This window comes from Bos indicus x Bos taurus, chromosome 5, assembly GCF_003369695.1.
Source record: "Bos indicus x Bos taurus breed Angus x Brahman F1 hybrid chromosome 5, Bos_hybrid_MaternalHap_v2.0, whole genome shotgun sequence".
Classification (NCBI taxonomy): Eukaryota; Metazoa; Chordata; class Mammalia; order Artiodactyla; family Bovidae; genus Bos; species Bos indicus x Bos taurus.
In genome coordinates, this window is record NC_040080.1 from 94,577,981 (window position 1) to 94,601,148 (window position 23,168).

The 23,168-nt window shown below is 54.8% G+C and overlaps 1 protein-coding gene and 1 long non-coding RNA gene across 2 annotated transcripts; one reads left to right on the forward strand and one right to left on the reverse strand.

The window, feature by feature from the left end:
- Window positions 1-1,291: 1,291 nt before the first annotated feature.
- On the reverse strand, window positions 1,292-22,907 carry ITGA5 (integrin subunit alpha 5). The gene is made up of 30 exons (XM_027543103.1): window positions 21,816-22,907; window positions 15,525-15,655; window positions 13,848-13,960; window positions 13,601-13,721; window positions 13,388-13,449; window positions 13,252-13,297; window positions 12,860-12,985; window positions 12,593-12,637; window positions 12,416-12,459; window positions 10,478-10,534; window positions 10,254-10,306; window positions 9,761-9,969; window positions 9,294-9,485; window positions 9,024-9,069; window positions 8,750-8,851; window positions 8,498-8,553; window positions 8,210-8,364; window positions 7,758-7,895; window positions 7,560-7,627; window positions 7,060-7,210; window positions 6,882-6,974; window positions 6,685-6,764; window positions 6,513-6,593; window positions 6,295-6,400; window positions 5,789-5,941; window positions 4,580-4,666; window positions 4,356-4,469; window positions 3,633-3,734; window positions 2,974-3,096; window positions 1,292-2,386 (listed from the first exon to the last, which is right to left on the reverse strand). The coding sequence occupies exons 1-30, from the start codon at window positions 22,370-22,372 to the stop codon at window positions 2,303-2,305; spliced, it is 3,495 nt and encodes a 1,164-aa protein (XP_027398904.1). The 5' UTR covers window positions 22,373-22,907; the 3' UTR covers window positions 1,292-2,302.
- On the forward strand, window positions 18,598-20,480 carry LOC113893251. Its single transcript, XR_003511260.1, has 2 exons — window positions 18,598-19,006; window positions 20,350-20,480. It is a non-coding gene; the product is annotated as an uncharacterized LOC113893251 (long non-coding RNA).
- Window positions 22,908-23,168: the final 261 nt, after the last annotated feature.

The following is a 23,168-nucleotide window of genomic DNA, read 5'->3' on the forward strand; positions in this document are numbered from 1 at the left end:
CACCCATGATACCAGCCCAATACAGCCCACTTCCCCTCCTCATTTCCTCCTCATCATAGTGTAAGAAATCTCAGATTTGGCCCCTGGAGTGTGGCTGTTGCCATTCCCACCCATCTCCCAAGAAGGCAAGTATGGGATTTCATTCTTGGAGAAGTCTCAGTGCCTTGCTATGCCACAGCTGTCATCCTTGGAAATACTGGGTAGCTCTTTGCCTCATCAGGTCTTGCCCTCCCTAATAGTCCTTCATTTATGGGTTCTGGGAAGAAGTTTCTGAGTTACAGAATTATAAAGAAGTTGGAAGACTGGAGTGTAGAGCAGCTTTGAACTCCAAGGAGAGATATTTTGAGATCATGCTGGAACTGAGAGGCAGGAGCCTAAGTTAATAACTATTGTCTTGATGGGGGAAGAGGGTGAGGAGGACCTCATACATAGCCTCCCTTCCCCAAATTCCCATAAATTTGTGAGTGTGCTGCCCTCTGGTGGCTGACCTCAGTCTAGCAGGACATAGACAACTTTGTCTCTAACAGTCCATTTGAATTTCAGCACCCTTCCCCATGCTCTTGCTGGACATTAGTTTAAGATAGGCCTCGAGGAGACAGAGGATGCTGAGGGGTTCCCTCACTTTAATTTATCTTCAAAGACCTGAACCGTCTGTCATGTCGGTTAAGAATATGGGCTTTCACAGTCAGGCAAGGCTGAATTAGACTCTGACCTTGGGCAAGTTACATAACTTCTCTGGACCTCAATTTCCCCTTGTGTAAATGGGGTTAATTGTGCCTGCCTTGCACATTTAATTTGATAGAAATTAAATGAGATAATGTATGTAAACTATTTAACATTCCCTCTACCCATTGGAATACAATGGGTAATGAAAAAAAAACACAAACCCAACTGGCTTTCTTCTGATTTAGTTCTGTGGCCTTTTTTCTCAACCCTTTTCCTTATTCTAATTTCTGGAAGCCCAAGTGAATCTTCTGGGCCATCTTCCTCCACCTTCGGCTCTGACCTCTCCTTTTGTATTCTTCCCTAACTCTCAAATCCAAAGAGAAGGAATTCCTTTCCCTGTTCTCTTAGAGGTGTTGGGATCAGATCTGGTGGGGCTGGAGGATGGGCAGGAGTCAAGCCCACCCCTTCCATGTAAGAAAAGGTAACCCCAAAACTAGTTCCACAGTTCCTGGGGGTCATACTCCTGGCTCCCAGTGAAAAGAAACTCCAAGAAACATTTCCTATCCACCAAGAGGTCTGGTTCCAGGAAAGATCTGGAAAGAGTAGGGAGAGGACAGATTCCAGCTCTGATCAGTGGGGCCACCGGGCCGGGTTTATTGCACTTGCAACAGAGTTTAAATAAGTCCCGGGTGTCCGGAGCCGAGGTGAGGGGAGGGTTGGGTAGGGAGAGGAGGGGCAGCGTCAGTGCAGCTGGTGGGCAGAACCCAAACCCGCAGGCCCGGGACAGCAGGCTCCCTTTTCTGTGGAGGACTGAGAGGGCCTATGTCGAGCCAGGGTTAAGGTTCCAGATCTGTTACCATCATGGCCCCTTCAGGGTCCTGGGCAATTCCTGACTTCTCCTGAGTCAGAGGTGGATTTGGTCTCCAGGCCCAGGTCTGGAGCAGGCTCAAATGTCCTGGATCTGCCTAGTTAGGTTACCAATGTCTGAGTCTGGGTCCCAGATGAACTTCAGGCCCCAGAGGCCCCAGGTTCGATCTGGCCCTGTGAAAGTTCTGGTTCCCCTTGGAGCTGCTTCTGGGCCAGCATGGATCCTGGTGTGGGATCTGTCCTGAGCTGGGCCTGGGGTGCCGTCCATGGTTAGTGTTCTTTGTTGGCCCACCGGGGTAGGGGCTGTCCAGAGCTGCCATGTCTCGCTCCCCAGGTTCCAGGCTCTTAGCTGGGGGCTTCCTGTGGATCTCTGGCAAGGCCGGCGACAGATCTCTGCGGGATTGGAGCTGGACAGGAAGTCCTGGTGCCACATCTGAGCTGGAGAACTGGGATTGGATCCCCTAGTTCTGGTTCCAAGGTGTTTTCAGGAAATTCTCCAAAATGCAAAGGTGGCAGGGAGGCTGGGGCCTCTGTCCCTGGATCTGAGTTCCCTCATCCATGAGGAGGGCATGTGTAAACGAGGGTCCTTCACAGTGCATGGGGGGAGGGGATCTCCAGCTCCTCACCTCCCGGCTCTGGCCCTTCAAGTATGTCTCTGGGCTGGGGAGAGGAGCTTCTCCCTGGCCCTCAGCACCTTCAGGAAGCGCCCAGCCCCCTCCCTGTCAGTAGACTGAGGGTGGGGGGACTGGGCCTTCAAGACTGGGAGGAATCAGGCATCGGAGGTGGCTGGAGGCTTGAGCTGAGCTTTTTCCATGGCGGTGCCGTACGGGAGGGAGCGTTTGAAGAATCCGAGCTAATGAGAAGAAAGGAGGGAGAACTGAGTTAGTTCTCTGCAGATCTTATCCCAGGAGGGGACGAAGATGACTTCAGTGCTTCCAATCTCCCCATCTTGCAAAAGTGGCCCAAATTCAGGCTATGAAGACTACCTCTCCAAGAGGTCTAATGGGCCAGGAGGGCTTAGGCTGGGCTGCTTTGGTGTTGTAAAAATGCCCCCAGTTAAGCCAGGGATGGCAAACAGATGTGAAGTCTCGCTGCCTAGAAGTGGCTGCCTCTTGAGAAGGATTCGGAGGCTATTGCTAGAGTATGATCAGTTAGTGACGGCTACCATGGGTTTCTGGTTGGAGGTGACACACACATATGCCGCACACTGGCCACTTGTGAATCACCTTGATTTTCAAAGTATTGGTAAATGTATCAGCTTGAGTCAAGAGAACTCTTTCTAAGCTAGGGGCTGTAGAATGAAAGAAGGGATGGTATAGGCAGTGTCCAGAGGGGATGCATGTGGCTGGAGAACTGGTCTGGAGGCAGATACTAGGGAGTGTGCTGGGTCAAGGGCAGAACCTGGTGAGAGAAGCCCAAATTGAGTAGGATGTGGCTGACCTTGTAGAGGATATAGATGAGCAGACCGAGGAGCAGGAGGCCAATGAGGATGGCTAAGATAATGATCCAGAGAGGGACTCCGTGGCTGCCTTCTGCCTTGATCCACTGCACAGCTGTGGCCACCTGGGGAGCAAGCCGGGAGAGGCCACTGAAAAGCCATTGGTTCTTCCCACCCTAAACTTGGCTCCTACTTGCCACTGGACTTAGACCCTCTCTCCTCTCCCATTTTAGGCTAACAGAATTCTGAACTTCAAATTTCTAAAATGTGCGTTATTGTTTCTTTCGGGCCTTCACATCTGCTCATTTCCTCTCCCCAGAAAAGACTCCTTTCCTGACCGGTTAGCCTGGTAGATCCCATGGATTCTTCAGGTCTTGCTTAAACATCACTTCTTCCAGACAGCCTTTCCCAATTCTGCAAGTCCGTGTCCAAGTGTGTCTATGATGTGGTCCCATAAACATGCTGACCCTTGTCACAGTCTTCTCACTGCCCTGTCCATCTTGCTTATCATTGTATTCCCAGGACTTAGCAGAGTGCCTGGCACATAGTAGGCGCTCAGTCAATGTTTCTCACCATAATCGGGCCAGCCCCCGTCATGTAGTCCTTGTGCCAGGCCCAGAACTCTGTCTTCCATGGCCCAGCCTGCCAGCCTTAGACTTACCTGCAGCGCCTTCTGGGGAAGCTGCCGAGGCAGGATTTTATAGGGCATCTTCAGGGCTTCATACACGGCTTCACACTGCAGGCTAAATGGCTGGTGCTCCCGCTGTGGGTGGGGGAAAGGTGTTCAGGGTGGCCCCTCTTGGCATCTGGAGGACATAGGGCTCCCCAGATTCTGGCTCTGGTTATAATCTTTCACTATTTTGAACTCATTCTCTGAATCTCTCTCTACATTCCTTATAAGAGAAAATAAATATGTATCTAAATAGTTATAACTGAATAGTGGATAATTAGATAATGGCATGTTCAATAGAAAAAAAATTCCTTGAGTCATTAATAATGGGCTCAGCACCTAGGACAATGTTTAGCCCATAGTGTGCACTCAACAAATGACTACTATTTCCTGTGTATACATCTGCTTGCCTCTCCACGATGGATTCATCCTCCGTCTCTGTCTCTGTTTTTCTGTCCTTATTTGCCGGCTGGTCTCCCTCCAGCCCTCCCCTCCTCTGAATGGGCCAGAAAAGGGAAGCTGTCGCTCCCAGTGCGGCCACTAGGTGTCGCCAAGTACACACAGCCCTGTCCAAACAACGGTGAGGGAGGGGAGCGGGGCTGCCTGGGTCCCAGTCACCAAAGGGGTGGCTAGGGCAGTGGGGAAAGTGGGGGTCAGTCCAGCAGACCTGCAGGTCAGGGGTCAGGGGTCAGGACTGAGGTGAGGCTCACTCACCTGTAGGAAGGTCTTGGCCCAGACGCGGAAATGCAGTTGCAGACTTCGGCTCTCTTGCCGGTGCAGTGGCCCCAGCTCACAGCGCAGCTTGAAACACTCTGCCTCTGGGCATTTCTGGGAAGAAATAGGAGGCTTGAACTGTGAGTTCTGCCCTTCTGGTGGCTCTGAGGACCCACAGAGGTACTCAACACTTGGGCCCAGACCTCATTCCCAGGACAACTTACCAGAATCTGAGGCCCTGAGGAGGCAGGGCTCCGACCTGGAACATCCCGTCTTTGCAGCCGGTGGTGCTGGGAACCCTCAGGATCCAACTGGAAGAGGAAAGAGACCGTTAGCTGCCTCTCCCACCTCATTACAGCATCTGAGTCAGCCTGCATCTGGGGTCTGCAGCAGCTTTGACCTGGTCTTCCATCCATGCAACTGACCACCTCCTATGGCAAGGCAGCAAACTCATTGTTGAAATATGGAAACGAGTAAGATTTGGTCCCTGGAGTTTAGGAGGAGGTGATGTGTCAATAAATAATTAGGGCACTGTCTCTGCCTTGAGGCCTTTGCACTGGCTGTTCCCTCTGCTTGGAATACTCTTTCTTGAGTCTTCACAAGCAGTTTCATCCTTATCTTTCATACTCAATCCACCTGTTCCCTCCTCAAGGTTTTCCCTGATGATTCAGCTCAAACAGGCTCCCAGCTCCACCCCACCCCAGCATGTGAGCACTGTACTTTCATCACTTTTCAATATCTGTTCCTCTTTTCAATTTTTATTGTTCATTGTGTGCACACGTTCAGTTGCTCAGTCATGTCTGACTTTTTGTGACCCCATGGACTGTGGCCCACCAGGCTCCTCTAACTATGGGATTTCCCAGGCAAGAAAACTGGAGGGGGTTGCCATTTCCTACTCCAGGGGATCTTCCCGATCCACGGATAGAACTCTCATCTCTTGCATCTCCTGCATTGACAGGAAGATTCTTTACCACTGTACCACCCGGGAAGCCTTATTGTTTATTACCTTCCTCTAACTCCACGAGAGTAGGGACCTTGTGAATTTTCGTTACTGTGATATTTCCTGAGCCGGTAACATGGTTCTGTACAGTCATTCATTTAATTTAAATGTTGTCTATGAATAAAATGAACTTTGGGGAGTGGGTCTGAAGAAGGCTTTCCAGAGGGGGTGGTGCTGAGCTGGGCCCTAGGAGTATGCCAGGACATGGAGTCAGGGAGGGATACTTTAGGCAGAAAGACAGAAGTGCAGTGCTTAAAACAATCTTTTCCCCTCTCAGGGCCTCAAGGTGTCTGTGGGACTTCTGACTGCCTTCCAGTGGCCTAAGTCCTAGCTCCAGGCACATCCTCATTAGCTCTTCCAGGTCCCTGCGACCTTCCCCAACTACCATTGACCTGGTGCCCCCCACCTCCCGGCCAGTCCCTAGGCCCCTCACCTCCAGGCCCTCTGGGTTGGGGGGGTGACTGGTGGTGCAGTTGCTGAGTCCTGTGACCCTGGTCACGTAGAGGAGCTGCTGGCCATCCAGAGCATGGGGACAGCTGAGCTCCAACACGCCCTGGCTAATAGAGCTGGGGCCCAGGTTGATGAGCTGAGGAGAGGAAGGCACAGTCATCATGGGAAGGGAGGGAACAATTCTGCCCTGTTGAGACCCGAGTCCCAGTGGCCCACTCTTCCCTGCTCTGAGTCTCAGGAGTGAGGCAGGAAATCGATGGGCAGAGAAGAAATCCTTTCCAGCCAACTCTCCTGGAGGTGGCTCCATCCTCCCCTTCTAAGTCACTCAGCTGGCTGGTCTCTCACTGATCCCGTCCAGGCCTTTAGCTCTCCCTTGCCCCTCTTCCCCTCGGCCCCTCAGGCTGGCCCCAGCCATCTGTCACTCATACTGACTCCTCTTTCCCTGTCATTCATTCTAGCCCCGCCCTCCATTTCCAGCAGCCCGCTCACCTCATAGACATGGTGGACAGCAGGGCCCACGTCACCCTCCTCCTGCGGCTGGTCTTGGGGATGCCAGTCGCTCATCGGAAATAGCACTGCCTCGGGCTTGGAGACACTGCAGAGCAGGGTGGTTTAGAGGACAGTGGAAGGGACCCCATTTCATATGCCTCCTTTGCTAGAAGTCCGTCTCCCCTCCCAGAGACGCCCCGTTTTGCCCGGGCACTGACCCGTTAAGAGAGACCTGGGCCTGAGCCTCCACCGAGAGCCGGAAGGAAACCACGTCGCTTTGCGAGTTGTTGAGATTCTTGCTGTGGGACGGAGGAGAGACTCTGATGGTGCTAGAGCCCAGCCAGAAGGCCACCTGCGCCAGACGCCGCCCCTGCCCCGCCCCCTCCCTACCTGAGGATCTGGAAGTCAAACTGGATGGTTTTCTTCGTGTCCCTGAGGTGAGGGACTGTGAACCGAAGGCCACCCCAGAGCTGCGGGACAGGGAGGATGGACAAGCGGGCTGTTAGACCGGGCGTCTGCCACACACCGACTGCAGCCCTCCTTCCCTTCCCCCAGCTCAGCTTGGCGTGAGATGGTCCCAGACTTACACTGGCCCCAGCCTTCATGGGGTTGCCCAGGTCACACACCAGCAGACGACTCTGGTTCACAGCAAAGTAGTCGCAGCTCAGGCTGGAGAAGTTCTGGAGGTGGGGTGGGTGCAGGTAAGACTTCGGTGTCCCTCTGGCAGGGTCTCCTCCCAAGCCCCTCCTGCAGGTCCTCACTCACCCCTGGGTGTCTGACGAGTCCCGAGTACTCAGCCTCCGGAGGGGCTGTGACCCGAAGCTCTGCCTCGTAGGCGCCACCCTCACCCACATTCTGGGCGTGGAAGGTGAGGTTCAGAGAATTCTTGTCGCCCAGGTATACGTGGTTCTGCTCCCTGGAGGGGACACACGGGGGTCAGGGACACTGGAGAATTAATCCCTGAGCCAGACAATGGGCCATAACGATAATAATATTAATAATAATAGACACCGCTCACTGACTTCTAGCTTTATGGGAGGCACTAGGCTAGATGCTTTATGTAGATTATTTCATTTAATCCTTCCAAAAAGCTAGAGAAATAGATGCTATTATTCCCATTATACAAAGAAGTTGCGTCATTTCCCAAGGTCACACAGCCAGCTGATATGTTCCTCTTCTTTTCCCAGGTGGTTCCAAGTTCCATGTGTCCTGCTAGGCAACTTCAGCATCTGGAACCCCCCAGCCTGACATCAGCCTTCACTCACCCAAACACTTCCAGCTGTAGGTCTGGCACACAGATATTGTCTTCTCCACAGTCCAGCAAGATCTGAGCCTGGGGAGTGGGGCAGCCTTGAGAGGCGGAGTTTTGACTGCCTCCCAAGCTGTCGGCTCCCCGCTCCAGGGCCCCGTCCCCAGGGGCCCAGGTCCCTCTCCTCCTGGCCTGTCTCCCCACCCTGCCTCACCTTGTCCTCTATGCGGCTCTTGCTCTGGTAGTGTAGGACTGGCCGGAGGCCGTGGCTGTCCACTGGGGCTTGAGGGTCCAGGGAGAAATTGAGGGCGATGTGAATCGGGGAGAGTTTATCTCGAAACTCTGACTCGTTCTGGGGCGGCGGTGGGGGGGAGGGTTCACAGAGTCAGGGGACACAGGGGACTTGGCGGCCCTGCTCCTCATCCTCTCACATCTCCCTTTGTCCACGCAAGACCCTCAAGAATTTAGGTGTCCAAACAACCGTGCTCATTGCTTCTGAGGCAGCCTGGTTCCCAGCTCCTAGGACAGAAAGGCACCCTTCCCCAGCCCCCCAAAGCCCCACGACCTTCACTGGAATCTCCCAGGCCTCTTCCCTTTGGGAGGGGTCCCCAGTTCTATGTGGCCACCCTCCCCAAGCCAGTCCATGCCCCGCCCTCCTGCCCCTACCCTGAGGTAGATCTTCATCTCTCTGCAGTCCTCCCGAGCCCCGTTCTGGATGAGCAGGGTCTGGGTCAGGGTGGCCTGTCGGGAGGCCAGGAACAGCGCCCGCCGCACCCCGCCCTTCTGCTTCTGCCAGTCCAACTGGAGCTCCACTGTGAAGCCTGTGGCCGTGCATGTACATTAAAGAGCATCTTCCCCTCCCTCCTAATTTATCCAGAGAGAAAAGAGGTCCCCAAGTCCCCAGCCCGTCCACCCCTGCCCCAGTGCCTGAAAGGCTCAGGCAGTCTCCCTCACCAATGGAGTCAGGAACATGTTTTCCGGAAGCATTGAGGCAGAAGCTAAGGTTGATGCTAGAGGACGAAAAGGAAAGCTGGTGTGTTCACCTGAAAGAGGCAGCGCGTTCTCTGCCTGCCTCCCAGACAGACCCGGACTGGGACAGTCCCATGTGTCCCCTTCCAAAGGCCTGCTCTCCCTCCCCACTTCCAGGCACAGATGAAGGACCCCCAGACCCAATCCTGCAATCTCCCGCCCCCAGCCCCTACTCACCAAGTCACAGGGTTTCCCTCCAAGCTGCAGCTGTGCTCCTCTGGGTTGAACATGGCAGGAAAGATGGTGAGGGAGGCACTGGCAGACACGATGGGGCGACCCCTGCCAAGAGTAAACGTGGGGGTCAGAGAACTAAGGCTCCTCAGGAACCTGGGCACAGGAAGCCGATGTCCAAGCCCCAGGATCCCAGTTTGTACACTTCCCCAAACTCAGCCCTGTTGAGAAGTCCTCCAGTTCCCATGTCTCCCAGGCTGCCCCCTGCCCGAGTTCATACCTGTATACCACAGCCTTGTCTACACCAAAGGACCCCACAATCAGATCTGCAAGAAATCAAAAGAAACTACCCCTTACAGCAGGCCCCCAAACAGAATTCTTCCCAACCCCTTCTAGCTGCATTGTTCAAGGAGGCTGAAGTGAGGGGGCATTGCCATCTGGTGGCATCATCCTAGAACTGCACCCAGGAGCTTAGGCAAATACGTTAGAGAGGCTACGGGGTTTGTGACCAGGGAATTCTCAGGTTAAAGGGGCCTCGGGCACCACTCACCAGGGTATCCATTGCCATCTAGGTCTCGGCCTCCTCGAAGGGCAGAGCCAAAGAAGTCCGGTGTGTGGCCAGCTGCCCACAGGGGCAGCAGAACCTGGGAAGGCTTAGACGCCAGACCCCCTGGGCCCCCAGGGAATATAAACACCACTCCCTGCCGGTTCTCCCCACCAAAGGCAGCCCCAATGGCTACATCTGCAAAACACACAACACATACCAGTCAGCAGGCCAGGAGTCCAGGAGTTCAAATCTCTACCACCAGACCCCAGGACCCAGGATCCTATTTTTCCCATCTGTCATTCCCAGTATGCTAAACTCTTCAAGCCCCAAGGTCTAGACATTGGGATTAAAATCCTCCAGGAGACGCTGGGAGGTCTTGGTTATCTTATCTGACAGTCACCTCTCCCCAGATCCCTTCTGACTCAGGCCCCTGGCTCCTCCTCAGCCACTCGAGCCCATACAGTGCTTACCATTGTAGCCATCCTGGTCTAGGTCCCCCAGGGGGGTCAGGGAGCTGCCGAACCGGCCAAACTCATCCTGGCCAGTGAGGGTCAGGGTGGGCGTGGGCTCCATGCCAGCCAGGCGCTGCAGGTAGATATAGACCCTGCCCACCTCCTGCGGCCGCCCGTCGGCTGTCCGCTCCATGAGCAGGGGCGCCCCTACCAGCAAGTCGTCCAGCCTGAGGATGGGGGAAACACTGGCATCCTGAGACCCTGCCCTTCCCCGTCCCCTCCTCAGTCCCAGTGCCAGAAAAGCCCAAGCACCCTGGATTCCCGGCTCTTTCCCACCCAAAGGAGAGACCTGAGATCTTCTGGCCTTTGGCACTCAGCTCTCTCCTCGCCCCTGGGCCGAGGGTATGCAGGCAGGAGGAGAATCCAGGGAGGAACTCTCCTTGCATTTTTCTGTCCCACCCCCACTCCTCGCCCCTGGGGAGGGCACCACTGTGCCTTCTTCACTACTCACCCATCCCCGTTGATGTCTGTGGCGGCCACTGCGTAGCCAAAGTAGGAGGCCATCTGGCGGGGGAACAGAGCAGCAGCAGGTCAGTACAGGGGAGTCAATCAACAAGGGCTGTGGGGGGAAGTCATGGACTCCAGGGAGCCTGAGAAGTTGGGCTGAGCTTATGACTCAGGGCCAGGGCTTGGTTGGCAGAGGGCCAAGCTGGGTTGTAGAGGGGGTGTCCTCACCTGTTCCCCTGAAAAGTTGTAGAGGGACCGGATGTCTGAGCCATTAAGGATGGTGACCTGGGGATGAGGAGATACACCCATTGGTCCCAGACTCGGATGAAGGACAAATGAGTGCAGGATACCCAGGGGCAGTCATTCCTTGGAGACACAGACCACATGTCTGGTAATTCCCTTCTTTGCTTTGCCTTCGCCATAGTCTTATCTCTATACTGGTAGCGCCATCTCAGGTGGACTTCATTATTTTCCTCCATGTCACCTATCAACCACTCCTGACATTCCATACTTATCTGTCTGTTGTGCATCTGATCTAGCTACTAGAATGTGAGATCAGTGAAGGCAGGAGCTGTTTTGTTCTTTGCTTTCTCCCCAGAGCTTAAAGTCATGCTTGGTGAGAGCAGACACTCACTAATTATTAGCTGAATGATTGAAACCTCATGCCCCAGCCCTCCCAAACCACATACACTCACGTCTCCCCCATGTCACCCCTTAGTGATGGGCTCTACGGGTCTCTTGACTCCTCATTCTCTTCCCCAGTCTTGCTGTTGTTCCTCTGCTGTGCGCCCTCCCCAAGGAATGCTGGAGAAAGCCCTGGTCTCCCCCTCCCTTGGACATTCCCTTCCCCCCAGTGCCCTTCCCCACGGCACCGAGACGGATCACCCTAGAGCTGGTCTAGGAGGGACACTGCTGGCTTGGAAAATTGTGGTGGTTCCCCGCAGCCACGGCCCAATCTCGGCTTACTGGCTGGTCCTCTGAGGCCCTGGAGAATCTGGACCCAACCTATCTGTTTTTGCCCAGCCTCTCTTTTTGTTTATTTGGCTGTTCTGGGTCTTAGTTGTGGCATGCAGGATCTTTAGTTGTGACCTAAGGGATCTAGTTCCCTTACGTTCAGGGACTGAACCCAGACCCCTTGCACTGAAAGCATGGATTCATAATGACTGGAGCACCAAGGAATCCCCTAATCTCTCTTTAGTCTCTCTACTGTCAGTCAGCCCATGCTGAACTGGCCTGAACTGTTTCCCTTTCCTTCCACACCTTTCTCATGCTCCTGTCTAGGATGCTGTCTTTCCTCATCTCCTCTGGTCTTTCATAGAACCTTTTCTGACTCATCCCCACCCTAGAAAGGAGGATCTTACTCCCCCTAAACTGCTGTATCATCTTAACCACTTTCCTGAAATTTATGTTAGTGCAGAAAGAATGCTGACTTTGGAATAAGACAGGTCTGGTTTTAAATCTCTAGCCACTTACTAACTGGGTGATCTTAAACAACTTACTTGGTCTCTTCGAGTCTCAGCTTTCTCATGTGTAAAATGTGACTGGTAATATCTCCCCCGATAAGCTTGTTGGGAAGAATAGAAATCATGAGTGGACAGTGCCCGATGCACTGAGGGGCTTATGCATAGGAGCTGCACGCTAGATTACCATCATATGTATGTCTTATCTTACATACTTGATTAGAAGCCGTACAAGATGGGGTGTGATGTCTTATTCATCTTCTTGTCTCATACCTTGCCCTAATAAATGTTGGTAATTGAATGGACTCCTATGGCATTCTTATCTATATCCTTTTTAAAGCACTCGCCATGGTCTAATAATAACAACTACAGTTGTACCCTGCCTAAGAGTTCACTAAGTACTTTCACGTGCCTTATCTCACTTCATCCTTACAAGAGCCTTGTGAGGTCAGAACTATTATTATCCCATTATTCAGAGAAGAGTGAGGCTCAGAGAGGTTAAGCAGACTCAGATTTTTACGGAATGAAGTGGGAGAGGAATAAATCACAGATTCATCCAGAGTAAGTGCCAGAACTTGAACCCTGGTCTTACCCAAGAGCCTGTGTTCTGGTCCACCTTTTGAGCCCTCCCAAATCATCATGCATGGTTCTTTGTGATTAGGCAGGGGAGGGGGGTGAGGGGAGGGAGGGTCAGGCTGGGCCTTACATAGCCGTAGGTGAGGTTCCCTTTGGGCACACCAGCAACGAAGTCTGGAAAGGGAAGAGAAGGTTGCAGGCTAAGGGTAGGGGAAGGGGAGTCAGACAAAAATGTCTCAGTCCTTGGGGCTCCAGATCTGGGGTCTCCATCTGCCCCCTCCCTTGGCCCCAGCCGGGACACACTCACCTTCTCTATCATCACCACTGAATTCACCCACAGCCACAGAGTATCCTGGGGGACAGGTGGATGGATATTAGGTTTCTTGCTTTGGGGACCACTCTGTCCTGGCCTTCCTTCCCCACCCCTACTGAGCCTTCATAGTCAGCCATGACCCATGACACATGGGGCGGGGGGCTGGGGATGCCTGGGTGGGAGAAGGGAGGCGAGGGGTGAGTGAGGACAGGGGCCCCCCGAGGTTCTCCCCCTGCAGCTCCCATCCACTTGCTCACTCACCCAGGTAGCTGTCATCGTAGATGGAACTGGCCTGGCGAGTCTGCAGCTGCCCCCGAACTGGGTTGATCAGGTACCCGGGATAATAGGATTCTGCAATCTGCTCCTGGGTGGCGGACAGGATCTGGCCTGGAGAAGGGGATAAGGAGGGGATGGCTAGAGGAGGAGGTGGCAGGGAGTGGGGCACTGGGGGCTGACGGGGAGATATTCAGGAGTCTGGTTCCCCCGGGGGAAGCTTTTGGAGGGTGGTGGGAGAGGACGGGTAAGTCTCAGAGGACAGGAAGAGGAGTACTGGGACAGGGGCAGAGGAAGGAAGGATGGTGATCTTGGGCTGAGAGAGGGATGAGAGGCCGGGTGCGGGAGACGGACACAGGGACAATGGAGGAAGGACTTACCTTGCCAGAAATAGCTCCCTGGTCCACCCAGGACCACACGCCCCGTCTGTGCAGAGGAAGAAGGTGAGTCTGCATTTGGTCCTGATTCCCCTGCATCCACCACCCACAGCCAGGTTCCTCCCAGATCCCCTCTCACCTTGGTGAACTCAGCACTGAAGCCCCCTTGGCAGTAACCCTGTCCTGCTTCTTGGCTGAAATCTGCAAGAGGAGAAGGTGTGGGAAGGGTCAGGCAGCAAAGAGCAGAGAGTTTGGGGAAGGCAGGGGGAGAGGGACCTCCCTGGGCCAGACAGTGGGCTATCAAGGCTGTTGGGGTGCGGGACTGTGGGGACTCACGCCACCCCTGCACTACCTGAGCGGCAGGGTGCATACTCCAGAATCTGGGTGAAGTTGCCTGTGGAGAGGTAGCAGGTGCCCACAGGATCACTCTGCGGCTCCTTCTCGGTGCGCCAGCTGTAGAGGGGAGCACAGGCCTGGGAGGAGGAGGCGGCGCCAGGTTTAGTCCACCAGGGCCTCTCTTCCCTCCCTCCTCACTGTGCTGTTATCCCCAACCACTACCCCTCCTGCCCATCACAGCACTCAGCCCGCTGGGCGCTCACCAGGATGGAGGAGCCATGGGCTCGCACTGTTGCTCCAAACCACTGCAGGGACTTGTACTCCACAGGCTCCTCTCCCTCTGAGCTGGACGTTGAGGACTCGAAGATCCGAGAGCCTTGGGGAAGTGAGAAAGTGGGGTCATGCCAGCTGTGGGCAGCCGAGCCTTAGAGCAGCCCCTGCCCTCAGCCTGGGGGTACCTCGGCATTTGCAAGCCCTGAGCCCATGACTCACGGGAGGGAAAGTGAGGAAGGGTCTTTACAATCTGCTTGTTGTGTCCTGACTCATCTTGTGCTGCACGTGTGCACATACACCCATGTGTGCACATATGCACACGTGCACACACACAGAACCTGGGGTTTCTAGAGTTGCAGTCCCCTGATGTGCTTGCCTCCTCACCCAGCTGGGACAAGGATGCTTGTGATAAGGTGGGGAAGAATGCCTATTTCCTGAGAGGGCAACCCTCTGGGTACACTTCTGTCTACACCTGGGCTTATGTCTTAGCATCTGTTCTATGACCTTGACCTTTCTTACAGCTCTGGATCTCTGCCCTATGTCTATGTGTGTGTACGTGTTCATACATCTGTCTGTCTGTCTATATCCTTCCAAGCCCTCTCTGCCTTTCTTAAGACAGCCTTTCTTATTCCTTTGCTTCTCATCTGTCTTTCAGATTAAAATAATAATAATAATCAGGGACTTCCCTGGTGGTCCAGTGGTGAAGAATCCACTTTACAATGCAGGGGACATGGGTTCCATCCCTGGTCAGGGAACTATGATCTCACACACTTCAGAGCAACTAAGCCTGTGCACCACAACTAGAGTGTCCGTGTGCCTCGATGAAAGATCTACCCGAATGCCACAATGAAGACTGGATGCAGCCACATAAATAAATATATACTTAAAAAAAGATCAATTGGTTTTGTGCTCTTACACCACCCCTCCCCTACTGTCTCTGTCTTTTGATGCTCTCCTCTTTTGTCCCCTCACTCCAGTTGATCTATGGAGCCAGACTGCTCAAGTTCATGTCCATGCTCCACCTTTTACTAGCTGTGTGACCTTAGACAAGTTACTTAACCCATTTCCTATAAAATGGGGATAATAATCCCTCATGCCCTCATTCAAAGGATGAAGCGTGTTAATACGTGTAAAGTGCCAACAACAGTGCCCAGTGCATAGCAAGTGTTCTTCAAGTGTTAGCCGTTATTACTATTTCTCAGCCTGTCTCCCTTAGTCCATCTCTGCATCTACTTGGGACCTTAAGCTCCTTGAGGTCGGTGGCTTAATCATGTTTCAATCCCCTGCAGCACACAGCACAGAGCCTGGTATGCATTATCACTTAGTCAGTGCTTAGTTAAAAGAATTGGAATAGGTTCTGTGACTCTCCCTGTCTTTGTCTGTGTTACTGCCCTGGCCTCCCAGAGTGTGGGTGATTCAGGGAAAATGAGAGCCACATGTTTCTGAATCATGCCCGCCCTCCTTGGGCTGGGCTGGACTGGGAACGTGGTGTGAGTGCCACGGGGAGCCGCTGCACCGCTGCTGCGCTGAGCTGGAGTCCCAGAGCCCGGGAGCACGTGGCCCTGGAGCTGGTTAGGCTCCGCCCGGCGCTCCCGATCCCGCCTGGGCCCCGCCCCCCAGCCTCAGTCCCGCCCTTTAGTCCCTTCCCGACCTGCGAAGCGGGTTACCTTTGCTGTCAAATTCAATGGGGGTGCACTGTGCCGGGCTGGTGCCCCAGGGGCAGAGGTAGACGGCACCGCCCTGCAGCACTCCCGGCTGGCTGGTGTTAGCCTTGGGCGCCCCCACCAGCACGCTGACCCTGCGGAGGGGAAAGGAGAGGCATTTCAGGGGGGCTCCTAACTCTTCTACAGTCTCCCCAGGCGGGGAGGGGCTGGCTGGGGGTGGGATAGATGCCCCCCGAGTTGTATTTATATCTCAGAAGATGCCACGGATGCCAGAGGCACAGGCTGGAGTCAGGCGGTCCCCATGTGCCGCTGTCACTAACACAGCCCCTCCTCCCCCTCCCCCCACCCTCTCCTTTCCTACCTTCCCTTGTCATTAGAAGGAGGAGACAGAGGCAATTCTGGGAAGGGGTTGGGGCCAGATGGTCTGGACCCCAACTTCCCCATCTCCCCTATGGACCTGTGAAGACTGGAGGTGCAGCCCCTGGAACCCCAGAGTCCTTTTACCTACCCTCTGCTCCCAAGCCAAGGCCCTTCTCTGGGCAAGACCCAGGCGTCCGGCTGCCCAGCCCTGGGGTGTGTAGGAGGAAAATGTGAGGCTTGGAAATCAGGCAATAGAAGTGGAGAGAGGCCCTGGAGGATGGTGAGAACAGATTGTTCCCCGGGGCCTGGGCCTGCCCTCACCCTGGGCTCTGGTGGGACCTCCCCATCCTGGCTGGATCTTTGTCTCAGCCTCTTAACACCTTTCCCATACACCATCCCTCAAATCTGAATTCAGATCTTGCTCTGCTGGCTCTTAGTTCTGGACACGGTGCCTCATTCCCCCTGAGATGACGAGGAGAAGGTTGCCTTTGCTGGGGGTCCTCTGTAATGGGGTGGTGTCAGCGCAGGTCCTGGGTAATCTTCCTGCCTCTGGCTCTGCCTCTATCACTTCTGGGTCCTTTGCCTCCAAGGCCTCAGTGCAGCTGGCAGCCCTCTGGGCTTTCTCCTCCAGAGTCTCCCATGAGGACTGCATCTGGCAGCCGGGGCAACTGACCCGGTGTCCCCGCCAGCCTTGGCCTCTGCTCTCCTTCCGTATCTGCCTCTGGCACTGCTTCTCAATCTGCTCCTCTGCCCTGTGACTGCTTGTTCTCTTGGTTCTGGTTTTAGGTCTGCCCCCCTTTGTTTTTCTGTCTTGGGCTTCTCTATCTCTGTTGCATCCTGGCCCCTTTCAGCTCTCAGCACCCCCAACACCCACCCTTTTCTTGATATTTGCTTCCCTTCATCAGCCTTTCTTACCAGGAGTCCCCAAGTCTGAGATTATGATAGAGATCACAAAATCAGGGGTGTGTGAGACACGGGGATGGGATGGGAGACAGGATGGGTGACAAAGGCAGACACACTGAGGAGGGGAGGGGCGATGGTGTCCAAGAGGAACACCAGAGGGAGCGGCTCCAAGGGACTGAAGTGAGGGTGGCTGGACCAGAGGATGGGGACGGAGGACGGAGAAGAAAGGGTCCAGAGCAACAGGAGGGGAGGCCCCGAGTGAGAGTTCCTGGAGTGATGGGGGGTGGGGTGCCAGCCTCGGTTACCCTGGGGACAGGAAATGTTTACTGCCTGTGGCTTCCTGTCTGTTTCCAACCTCTCACTTCGCCGTTTGTCTCCCACCCGCCTGCTGGGCCCCACCCCTCTCACTCAGGCGGTACAGCCAGCTGGGGGTGGGTGGGAGCTGGCTACTCAGAGGCACAGTGACCTGGTTGGCTGCCAGGCCTAGTAGGTGAGGTTGGTGTTGGGGAGAGATTGCCTTGCCCCAGGGCTGGGGGAGAGAGGGGTGCAACCCCCCATAGCAGAGGCAGCTCCAGAAAACAGCAGTGGTACAGGAGTTCTGGGTCGGGCACTAGCTCAGTGGAGACTTGGGAATACCCTTTCCTGCTTCCTCTGGGTGAAGAGGTTGCAATGGTTACCTCAAAGTCTTCCGGAGCTCTGATACTCTTCCAGGCCTTGGCCAAGGACCCTACTCCCACCCTCGAGTCTCCCACCACTTCCCTGGGTGGGGGAAGCAAAGCCTGAGGAAGAAGCCTGGAGTTTGTGGCCGGGCGGGAAGGTGTGAGAGGGGCCTTACACGGTTTATAAATCCCACAGGCTTGTGGGACAGGGGCCTAGGCTGTGGCTCAGTGAAGGCTCAAGAGGTCTGGCACGCAGGCGATGGACACAGATCCCAACCCAGACCTGCCTGTGGCTTACAACTGAGGATGCGTGGCCCTTCCTTCGCATCTCCTCCAAGTCCAGTCAATAGTGCCCTCCCCCACTGCCGAGTAAGGCACCCGGTGTCCGGCGTGGCACCTCACGTAGCTTATCCTTATTCTCCCACTCCTAGTTCTTGCTTCCTAAATCCTACAGCAGATGGATCCTACTAGGGGTCCAAGAAGGTAACAACGCAGGGTCCTTGGGCTATTTTCATTATTTCAGAAAGCCTAACGGAAATCATGCATTTACCTGATAAGGCAGCCCAGGCTAATTAAAACCTCAAGTGTATTTGCTTTGGGCTGTAATTATATCAACTCCTGTGGGGAACCTGGTTATCTCATATTGGTCAGAAGCTCTGATTGGCAGCTATGGATGTCTTCTTGTTCTAACTTCTAGTTGATAAAAAACAGGAAAAAGGAATTAATTATTCCTTCCTCAGTGCAGCTTGGCAGATAAATTCTTCCAAACTATAGAGACCAAGGGAAAAAGTAATTGACATAATTTATTCTGAAGCCTCAGAACCCTGGTATACTAGAGTTGGTTCTTGGAGACACAGGCTGCCCAGCTGGAAGGCGCTGAGGAGGGCATCTCTGGGATTGAAGACTTTCTTGGAGAAGCCTCAGGGCTGCCACATGGAGTAAGCGGAAGCCAGTTTGGTCCTGACACTACTTCCCTTCTTCTTTCAGAGCAATCTCTTGTCTCTGTTTTCTGTAGAATGCCCTGGTAAGATGTCATTTGAATTAGAAAGAAAAAGAAAGGAAGGAAGGAAGAAAAGAAAAAAGAAAAGAAGGAAGGAAGATGGAAAAGAAGAAAGAAAACTTTAACAAAAAATACAGCTTATCCAGTCCCCTGTCCTCACTGTACAGAGGGGGAAACTAAGTCCCAGAGAAGTTAAGTCACATGTCCAGGATCACTCAGAATCTTTTCCAATGGAAGAGCCAGAAGCCGGGAGTCCTGTTACCTTGTCTACCCTGTTGCCAATTTGTCCCCTCCTCTCCACTATCTCGCCAGTCAGGCTTCTGATTAACCAAGTTCCTGTTCAATACATGGTTACTGTTTGACTCTGATGGCCTAACAAGGTCGGGGGTGGAGAGTAGCAAACTGACACCGGACTCAGCTCCTGCAGGTCCTACAGCAGCCCTGGCCAGGCCAGAGGAAACACCTGGTTCTGGATCCCCCAGTGTACTCTCCAGGGAGATGCCTGGCTGGCTGAGGAGGAAGAGTTGCCTCTACTTGTGGCAGTACTACAAAGGGCTAAGGAGGTAGGCTAAGGCTGGTGCACCTTTTAAGCGCACCTCTTGGGCCAAGTTACTGATTTCCTCTTTCCAAGACTTGAATTCTCTACCTGTAAGATGATGGGTTGCCCTTGGATGGTCTCTAAACAAACTTCTAGTTCTAACCTTCTATGACTCCTGAAGCTTCAGTATACACACACACACATATATACACACAATGGGGACAATAAGCTTCATCTGTCTAAGGCAAGGATTTTTGTAACGATCCAACAGAAAAATTGGTATGAAAATGCAAAGAAATGTGCTTATAACTATAAGCAAATACTAAAAGCCAGGAAGAAATGGTGAAAAACTTAGACAAAGAACTAGGTGGTGGCCAGGGAGGAGGGAACCAGAAACAGAAATTAGGTACCTCATAAAAGTCAGGCCTCCCATGTATACTGATCACCCTCTGTGGACCAGGTCCCTTTATATATATTGTCTCAATTAGTCCTTAGAACAGCCTCATAAGGTAGGTGTCTGATTTTCAGGAGCAGATCAGGTTCCAAGATTTAAGTCTTAAGTAGCTCACCCCAGGTCACACAAAAAACAAGTAAGAGGTGGGGCCTGGACGCACACGCAGCTCGACCTGACTTAAAGCCTGGCCCTTTCCTACCATGGAACTTCTCTTCTGATGTTGTTTCAGTTTCCACCATGAGAGGTGAGGGAGAGCGATGGCCCCAGGTGAGGGGCTATGTTTGTCCCCTGCAGGGAGGAGGGCTTGGAGGCCCAGCTGTGGTGGGGAGGGAGGTCACTGGGGAGGTGGAATGTTCCAAGTCCTATTCTAAGACTGCTTTGTACATACAGAGAAAACGAGAGGGGGAGGTGTGCAAACTGGACACCTGGGTTCTCTTGGGAGGAGAGATGAGCAGAAGGGGAGGGGGAGGGGTTGAGAATGCTGGGTCCTGCTCTAGAAAAGGGCTTTGGGGACTGCAGGATCAGGCCAGGGGCCAAACAGACACCTAGGGAACCTGGAATGTGTGACAGTCCAGATGTTTCAGAGGCGTGTTTTAAAAGAGAGATGACACTCTTGTTAGGTGGGGGTTGGGTAAGAGGAAGGTAAAGAGCCAGATAACTGACCCCAGCCCTGGTGCCCTGATGTGGGGAAGGATCCCATCCCCTCCCTCCCTCTTCTCTACTCCATTAGGGTTGTGGTAAGCAGTTTGAGGGGGCCTGGGGGAGGCCAGGCCTGGCAGAGACTCCAGGCCAGGGTGATGCAATGGGGTTTGGGCAAGAGGCCAGGGGGGTGGGGTGGGGGTTGGGTGGGGACCTTGAATAGTCCAGAACCAACAGCTGGAGCCTAACCATCTTTCTTTTTTCCCCATCCTCAGGTCCTCCAGACAAAGGAGAAATTTGTCCCTGTACCCAAGTGGAATTACCTAGATTAACCCCTTTTCTCCAAAAGGAAAGGAATGAGTAGATACCAGCTAACTGTATGTGTAAAAACCGCTCACCTCTGACAGAGAGCCTATCAAACCTGGATACAGGGGTGGTTGTGGTGGTGAAGGGCAGTGGTGAGGGGCGATGGTGAGGAGCAGTGGCGGGCTCAGGGCCCAGAGATGTAGACAGAGGACTCCTCCAGAGGTCGAGGATCAGTCACCTGGCACCCGGGAGGGAGTCCCTGTCCCAGCCCCGGAGCAGCTTCCTTCCGCTCTTACTACCCCTCACTCTCCACATTTAAGCAAACACCCTTGTTTTTATGTTGCCTAGCTTGTCTCCCCAAGCCTGTGGGCTCCCCGTTTTCCTGGCACACAGGATCCAGGCTGCTTGTTACCCTGCTGAGTTGGGAACTGGGATCTTCCTTGGAGACTTCCCGGTCTCTGAGGTCCTGTGTTCTGACGCTCTAGGGCCCTCGGAGCCCGCGTCTCCCCAGCTTCCGACCCCAGCCCCAGAAGTCCCGGTCTCAGTTCAGCTCCAGCCGACTAGCTACAGGAAATCAGCTTTTCTCTTCCTCCCAAGAGCTAGAGGAAGAGGGAAACCGCCCACCCCACTTCACGCGCGCACACACACCCCTCCCGACACATCCCAGTACCCGCCCTTGGCTGAGCCAGCCCCCAGCCCCAGCGCCCCCCAGGACCAGAGTCCCGGGTCTCTCCCAACTTCCCGGATCCCCGCGTCTGAACAGAGATGGGGTGGGGGGTGGCGGGCGGAGTAGGAGACCGAGGAGGAAGGGGAGGGAGCCGCCATCCCCCTCCCGGGTCTTTCCCAGTCTGAGCTGAGGGGGGAGGGGAGGGTGAGGCTGGCCCCCATTTAACCTCCGGGACCCCTTCAGCCTCCCACTTCCTTCTTACTACACACACACACCATACAGCTCATTCTGCTTCGTCTCGTCCTCTCTGAGTACAATGGCCCTCAGGGGTCCCGGGGTTCCCCAGTGCTCCCAAAAGCCTCCTGGCCTCCGCGCCCTCTCCGTCCCCATCCGCCTCCGGTCCCCGCAGTTCTCCAGTCTCAACCAGAGACCCTCTGCTCTCCTTTCCCGCGCCCTCTTCTCTCTTGGCCGCAAGACCCCTGCCCAGACTTCTCCAGCTTGCAGCTTCGTGTCCTCTCTCCACCCCACACATGTCTCTCCGCTGATCGCTCTCAAACTCTTGCCCCCCCACCACGCCGGCCACTGTCCCCTCCCTACTCCAGCGCGGGCCCCCAACTTTAGCGCGGGCCCCCAACTCCAGCCCCAGTTCCTCCAAACTCCGCCTCCCAAACTCAAGCCTCGGTCCCCTCCAGACTCCAGCCGCGCCCCCAGTCTCCAGGCGCGCACCCCCGCCCTCCGCCAGCCTGCCGCCAACCCTCCTCAACTCACCCGTCCGTCCCCGGCCGGTAAAACTCCACCGAGAAGCCGAAGAAGGAGCCCGGGGGCCCGGAGAGCACTGCCGGGGCCTCCGCGTCTAAATTGAAGCCCCCGACCCGGGGCGGCGGCGGCAGCAGCAGCAGCAGCAGCGGCGGCAACAACGGCAGCAGCCGGGGTCTGCGCCGGGCGCCCCGGCGCAGCTGCACGGCGTGGAGAGGGGACCCTGGCGTCCGGCTCCCCATAGCGCCCGCTCTTCCCTGTCCTGGGGCCACCGACCCGGAGCCGCTTCCTAAACCTCCCAGAGGCGAATGACTCAACGCGGGGAGGAGTTTGCCAAACTCCCGGCTGAGCCCTCCCCCCGCCTGCCAGGGGGGCGGGCGGGGGGGCATTCCTGGGTCCCTGGAACGCTGAGCCCGCGCCCCCCACCCCGAAGGGGCGTGGGGGGGCCGCACCTCTCCACTTCCCTCGCCCCAGCCCCAGCTGGAGGCCGGTTGTCTGGACTGGGTCAGACTGGGCGGGTTTGGGCTCTCCCCCTCCTTCTCTCTGCTTCCCCCTCCTTCCTCTCGCATCCTTTCCAGATGTACAACGTAAACGCTCGGAAAAGGAGTCGGAAAAAGGGAGTGGAGAATTTCCTAATGAGGAAAGGAATCACCTCTGGAGGGCGGAGGGAGTGTGAAATATGTGTGTGGGGTCTCCCCCACTAATTCAGGGAGGAGACTCCGGGGTCTAAAGAGAGAGGAGACACCTCTGGCAGCTGGCCAACTGGGATTCCCCCTTGCCTTCCGGGGCCACGGGGTGCCTGGGTCCCAGCCAGCTGGATTTGGGACTCAGGAGTTGAGGTACAGAGTGCTCCCAGTCAGCCTGATCTGATGGAGGACCTACACTGCTCTCCGCTCCCGGCGCCCCACCCCCAAGTTGCTAGAATTGAAAACCCAGGGGTCCAGGAGTTTGCGGTTATTCACCAGATTTCTGGTCCAAGCCTACCCCTTTTTGGTTGTAAATGTCCCTTCCTAGAATCTGGAGGTTGACCAAGAGCCTGGTGGTGGTGGAGAGGGGTTGCTTTGGCTCTTTTGTGTCTTCTTGATTAAACTGGCCTGATTGCTACAAACCTGGAGAATTGTAGGAAGGGATGGGGTCGGGGTCGGGGTGGCAGTGGGGGTAGTGTTTTGCAAAGGGGCCCAACATTTGGCTTCTATTGCCCTTATGCCCTGGGAGCTGGAACCCAGGACCCCATTCTCCCAAGATTCCCTATGAATGTAGAGGAAGCGACTGTAGCAGGAGAAGGCAGTGACCCCCCTGCCCACCCCTTCCCCCAGTCCTGGCTCTGTGTGATGAGATCACCTTTCAGAATTCTAGGCTTTATCT